Genomic DNA, 6708 nt, shown 5'->3' with positions numbered 1-6708 from the left:
TCTGTTTCCAGGGGAAAGCTTACGGCCAGATGCTGCTGGACCTGAAGCTGAGAGGACTGCCCGACCTCAAGTCTCTGGTGGACTGAGGGAAGGAGGGAGGCTGAGAGGAGGACGGAGGTAAAGATGGGGAGAGATCAACAACCGGGGACTCCAGGAGACTTTTACCAGGACTGAGACACAGGAGGACGTCACGCGTCCTCCACCAGAAACAAAGTGACACGCTCACAGGAAGTAAACAAACTCCAGACCACAGCAGGACACTCAGGACTTCAGACCAAGTTTTTCAGATCCACTCATACACGTGTTAGCATCGATTAGTTGTGAGCCACAACCCCTGACAGATTAAAAAAACCCCAGATACTCTCAAACCTGAGCTCAAAGGATTCTCAGTTTCTGCTGATCGTTGTGTTCACACCTGACGCTGATGACGTCATTCTCAGGTGAAGGTAATGTAACGACACAGGTGATTGGCTGCCATTCCTTGCTGATTTGAATCACGTTAATTGACATAAATTGCACAATTTCCTCACGTTGATTTATCGGGTTATTTATCCTCTGACTGTGGAGAGATGACCGCTCAGCTTCACCACAACAAACTGAAACCTCTTCAAGTGTTTTTCTCTCATTCCAATAAAAAACTGTCTGATCATACTCAGTATGAGCCACGTTCACCTGCACAGACGAGAGGAATGTGCCGGAAAATTAGCTTGAAGCTAGAATACTGTCTGAACAGAAGTTACTTTTTCTTCTTGTTCCAGTGGCAGATTTTTTTCAGACCTCATTTAGTCTTTGAATAACTTGTAATCAGAGGTTTTTCTGGACTGCTCAGGTGAATGTGGCTCATGTTGAGTCTAAAAAGACATTTTCTACTGAAAATCAGACAAAAACACCTGAGAAGGTTTCAGGTTTTTGCGGTGTTGGAGATCCTCTGGTGGGGTATGACGTGACGAGCGGACCAGACACCTCGTGCTTTGAGTCGTGAGTCGTGGAAAATCTCTGTCACTTGATTCCAGCTGCTGGTTTTTAGCATGTTAGCATGGTTAGCATCAGCGCCACGTTTTAACACGCAGACTGAGTGAGTTGTTTGTCGACATGAAGCGTGGAAAATCTAAACATCCAGACGTTCACGTACACAGGATTAAGCTAGCTGATGACTTTATTGGCATGGGGTGTGAACACGACTTAACAGCTGCGTTTGGTTCAAAAAGCTCCGTCTCTCCTGATCTTTCCTGATCTCTCCTGATCTCTCTTGATCTTTCCTGATCTTTCCTGATCTCTCTTGATCTTTCCTGATCTTTCCTGATCTTTCCTGATCCTTCCTGATCTCTCCTGATCTCTCCTGATCTTTCCTGATCTCTCCTGATCTCTCCTGATCTTTCCTGATCTCTCCTGATCTTTCCTGATCTCTCCTGATCTTTCCTGATCTCTCCTGATCTTTCCTGATCTTTCCTGATCTTTCCTGATCTCTCCTGATCTTTCCTGATCTTTCCTGATCTCTCCTGATCTTTCCTGATCTCTCCTGACCTCTCCTGATCTTTCCTGATCTTGATCTCGAGTTATATTTTGGAGAACCCCTAACCGAAGCCTAACTCTCTATGAATTATCTAGAAAGTGGTAAATCAATCGTTTTTGTTGCTGTAATCTTTTGTTTGACGCCCATTTTGAAAGGAACCCCAGGGTCATGGTTAGCGTTAGTGTTAGCCCAACGCTAACCCTGACAGAAAGCGCTCGTCTCGTGGTTGGTGGGAGAGGAGTTTTTCTCTCCTGAAGGAGTCAGGGGGAGGAGTGTCAGGAAGCCTCACTGAAGGGAGTCAGATTCAGGGGCTGACCTCTGACCCCTGACTTCTCTCCAGAGGAGGTGTGGTGGTTGTGTTTTGGGGCTAATAGCTGCCGGAGAGTAAAGCGTAGACCAGGTTTCCCCGGCTCATTCACCTCGGCCCAACCGGCTCGGATGACCACCGCCCCGCAGGAATGTGCGTCTGCTTCCCCAAAGCCCGTCCCCGTCCCTGGGCTGGCTGCAGGTCTGTTTATCCGTAATTACAAACAGACCGCAGCCGGAGCCGCTGCACAGCTTCTGTCCCGGCTGAGAGTCGTCAGACTTCCTCTGAATCCCTCACCCAAACGTCCTGAGGCTGACGGCGTTTAGTCTCATCAGCGCTGACTCACTCGACTCTCTGCCGCCGCTGCTCCAGGAGCGTTTGGCGTCTCCAAATTTAGCTCCTCAGAACTAATGTGGTCAGAGTTTAAAAGCAGGTTTTCCTGAAGGAAAGAGGTCTGCAGAGTCTAATGAATCAGCTCCAGTCTGGTGTCCTCCTGGATCAGTGGTCCAGCCTCAGGGGAACCCTCAGACCAACCAGCTGTTTGTCCCCATCTTTAAAACCTCCTGAGGTGCTCAGAGCGTCACAGCCAGGCGTTGAAATCACGGCCGTAAATTTCAGCTCGTTTCCCGTTTTTGTAGAACCTCAGGCTGAATAACGAAACAAACGGCGCTGTCGACACGTTGGATGGAGGCGTGGAGTCATGTGCTAACGATGCAGATAGAGCTGTAAAGCAACATCTGTCCCACACATTGCTGCTTCAGGAAACACAAAGCGTGTTATTCCCAACAAATACTTTCATGACGTTAATTAGCTGGACGGCGTTTTTCAGCAGATTCTTCTTCAACCACAGCGATGGCACGGGCTGATTGATGTCAGCCCAGGGAGCTCTGTGACGCTTTGAATAAGATTTCTAAACATGTTGGAGCTCAGACATCCAGTCCGCGGTCAATGAAACCAAACAAAGCCAAACAAAGCAGAGTTAGACTGAAAACACTCGGCTTAATCTTTAAGCAGAGCTCATCAGACTTTGCTAGTCCAGATAACGAGTCTGTTTTTTATTATCCCGCGTGTGTTTCTGTTGAATCCGTCAGAGGAATGTTAGTTTCTTATTCTGAGTTTCTCTAAAATTAGAGGTCGTCCTTTCAACCCATGTCCCAGTGACTGTAACGAGCATCAAACTTATGTTTCGGTGTAAAAACGTGGCCTGAGACCTCTCCAAACCATCCCCGATCTGAAGAACTCTCCGTCCAGTCCAAAGAGTTTTACAGCAACACGTCCGTCACCTTTACAGTTTTGATCCTGGGACAGTTTTCTGGGTTTATTGGAAAAGCAAATGTCCAAGCATTGAGCCCTGGGGAACTCCAGCCGCTGTTTTTTTACAGTGACGTAGTTTTAGTTTTGAAAGAAAACTTTATCTTGAAGCTTATGTGAAGATAAGAATCTGATTAATTTGATAACTTTCCATCTCGACTGAGGTTTTGCGAGCTAGATGTTAAAGCTGTTCTTGTGAAACTTGATCAAGCAGCTTTAAAAACCACTATTCAAAACTTTGGATTTAAATTTGTGAAATATTTCTCTTTTTTTTTTTGAATGGGGATTAATCTACTGAAAAGTTTCTTTAAGTATATAATAATAAATAGCTACAACGTTTGGGTCAAAGTTCAGTTTGAAGTGTACAGTTGTGGTGTAGACACGTCTTTCTGGAGTGAAAGTTAGGACAGAGCAATGCAATTACAGAGTAAAAAAGAAAAAGTTTTAACTGAAAATAAAGTGGAACATTTGGCAAAAATAACGCAAAATGAAGAGGATCAAGTATAGAGCCCTGTGGTACGCCAAACACAGTTCAACAAAGAAATGAAACAACTACAGACCCAAAACATCAAGTTCATCGTGTGAAAACTCCTTAAAGAGTTTGCCAAGCAGGAATAAATAATCAACCTGCAGAATCTGAAACATCCAGCTAATGCTAAAGGCTTTAGCTAGAGAAAAAAAGGGGAAGTTAGCAGGTTTTTTAGAGCGATGTGAAACCGTTTTTTATTCGATCTCGGCACAAATCTGCAGTGAGGAGCGAGGAAGCCTCTGCTGAAGCACAAAAAGCCGTGACCTCAAAGAAACAGGAAGTCTAAACTGTGTGGAGGAAGTGCTCAGGTTGACTCCGCCCCCCAGCGTCAGGTGCCTTGTTCTGTGGTCTAACGTTGCCATGCAGAGACACTGATCCACACGTCAGCCTTCATTTTTTACAGTGTGAGGATTATCATGTTTCCTCTGACTGAATCAACCTCAGTGCTTTGTTTAAAGAGACGTTGGAGCCTCTGCCTCATTTTTTTCCTCAAAGGGAGCAACTCTTTGCTTTAACTTCAACTTTTCTCTGAGCTGCAGCGTTTTAGAAACAAAGGAAACTGTGTTTATCAAGAATTAAATGAAACAAAGTTTACTCCTGCCTTCCTGTGGGAATGTCACAGAGATCATCGGTGCTCGAACTTTCTGCTCCACACCAGGAAAAAATCACTAAATGTTTCCAGACAGGAGCTAACCCTGTGTGATCTGTAGATACTAAACTGAAGAGATTAAAGATATTTTTATGGACAAACACACTGTGGGAGAATCTTCATGATCCAGTGTGTGTGTGTGTGTGTGTGTGTGTGTGTGTGTGTGTGTGCGTGTGTGAAACCCTTCTTTGTCTTTCTAAGTGGGAGAGTTTGTCACAGGAAACCAGGCGGCAGAAGGCGTCGACAGCAACAGGACAGAAACTTCACTCTGTATGTGTGTGTGTGTGTGTGTGTGTGTGTGTGTGTGTGTGTGTGCGTGTGTGTGTGTGTGTGTGTGTGTGTGTGTGTGTGTGTGTTTTCAGTGCTGATGACATGTAACATTTGTCTGATCACACTCTTCATTTTGAGGTTAAAGCCTGAGTTCAGAGCTCTAACTGTGGTTTCTGCTGTTTTCAAGTCATTAATTTCAGAGCAAAGATCAAAATAATCAGAGCAAACACAGAGTTCAGTGGTTAAAGTTTTTATTCTGGGATTTTAAAGATATTATTCTAGCACAGGGGTCTGTAACCTTTACTGTCACCTGAGCCATTTTCCCTCAGCTCACCTGGATTAAAGTCATTGAGGAGACACAAAATCGACTTTATATACACAACGAAAAACTATAAAATGTATAAAATTTTATATATTTTTTAAATATAATTTTATATATGGTAAAATCTAGTGATTAATGATCAAAATAAGTTTTGCTTTTTGGAATTTATGAAATTAAACATAAATGAAAAAATTTGCCTAAATTAAAAAAAAAAAAAAAGTTTAAAAAAATGAAATTCAAAAGTAAAGTGAAATTTAAATTTTTTTGCAATTTCGTTAATTAAAAAAATGGTTTGTGTGTGTGTGCATGTATATATATATATATATATATATATATATATATTTTTTTTTTTGCTCATCATTTTTTGTTGTTTGCTAATGTCTTTCCACATATTAATCATGTATATTAATCCAGCACATTGTCATTTAAACAAATTCATCCTCACAGAATTAAAATCAGTATTTTCTTTCAGATCAGTCTTTTTGTAGATGTAGTTATCTCTAAAAATTTCAAATACATTTTTATTTTTTTAATAATTCTTAAAATTAGCAATAATTAAAAGAAATTCAATATAAAATATAAATATGCAAAAACTTTCAAACATTTCTGAAATTTTAATCAATCTTAAACAAGCACATTTAAATAGATAAATAAATAAATAAATCTCTGAAACAATGCTTTAATACTTTGATTATTGATAACTTGCTCAACTCATCATTTTTTCACGTTTTTTAATGTTTTGCCTCATATCAATCATGTATATTAATCCAGCACGTTGTCAGTGAAATGAATCCATCCTCACAGAATTAAAATCAGTATTTTCTTCCAGATTAGTCTTTTTGTAGATGTAGTTATCTTCCCAGGGCTGTAAAACTTGAGGTTAGCCACAGGTGCATGGAAAGTTGGTGGGCTGTTGATGTTGTAGGAGGTGAAGTAGAGCGGTGGCAGGCTTTATTGACAGATGGGATGAAGATTTAGTTCAACTAAATGTTAACACAGGATTTTATTTAGTGTCAGTGTCTTTAATCATCAATACCCTCTGGAAGAAAAATAACTATTCTTTATTTCATGAATATTTTTAAAGCTACAAGGAGCCACAGGTTGAAGACGCTTAGTGTAGGTTACAGCTCAGATTTGTCAGATCAAAGGCTGAAGTCTAAGATCAAGTTTGAGATCAGAGTTCAGAGACTTCAGTGTTTTGTGTATTGTTGATTTTTAAAGTCATAACTTTGAGAGCGAATGAAGAAAGTTTGAGATCAGCGAGGTCTTTCTGGAGTTTTAAAGTCATTATTTTAAGATCACAGTCAGAATTTAGAGATTTTAGGTCGTTACCCACAGGAAAAAGGTTTTTTTTTTAAATTAATTAATTTATTATTTTTTGTTTTTAAAAATGATAAAAAATAAAAATAAAAATAGATAAACAAAAAAAATAGATAAATAAAAAAATAATAAAAAAATAAGATAAAAATGAAAAATCACTGATTTCTTCTGAAATACGTTCAGTTTAATTTTTCTTGGATTTGAATGTTTTGAAATGTTACAGGATTATTTTTTAAATAAAATAATCCTTTAAAATGTTTCAGATTTCTCAGAGCTGAAAGCTGAAAACCTGCAAAAACAAAACTGAACTCTTTATGTCGACCAACAGATTCTTGGATCAGCTCCACCTCCTGTGCTCCTGATGGATGTTCACCTCCATCTTTCATCCAGACAGCATGGGAACATGTGTGTGTGTGTGTGTGTGTGTGTGTGTGTGTGTGTGTGTGTGTGTGTGTGTGTGTGTGTGTGTGTGTGTGTGTGTGTGTGT

At 40.5% G+C, this 6708-nt stretch overlaps 1 protein-coding gene across 1 annotated transcript in view; it reads left to right on the top strand.

The window, feature by feature from the left end:
• LOC141784269 (uncharacterized) overlaps positions 1-4536 on the top strand; it is a 24303-nt gene extending 19767 nt beyond the window's left edge. Inside the window, exon 20 of the mRNA XM_074662045.1 lies at positions 12-4536. Coding sequence (XP_074518146.1) covers positions 12-86 — 75 coding nt within the window. The 3' untranslated portion in view covers positions 87-4536. The remainder of the gene's footprint in view (positions 1-11) is intronic.
• Positions 4537-6708: the final 2172 nt, after the last annotated feature.

The sequence above is a fragment of the Halichoeres trimaculatus genome, unplaced genomic scaffold, assembly GCF_033239565.1.
Source record: "Halichoeres trimaculatus isolate MK-OKI-2021-1 unplaced genomic scaffold, fHalTri1.1 fHalTri1_scaffold_22, whole genome shotgun sequence".
NCBI lineage: Eukaryota > Metazoa > Chordata > Actinopteri > Labriformes > Labridae > Halichoeres > Halichoeres trimaculatus.
Note: the sequence above shows the minus strand (reverse complement) of the source record. Positions and strands in the feature narration are given on the sequence as shown.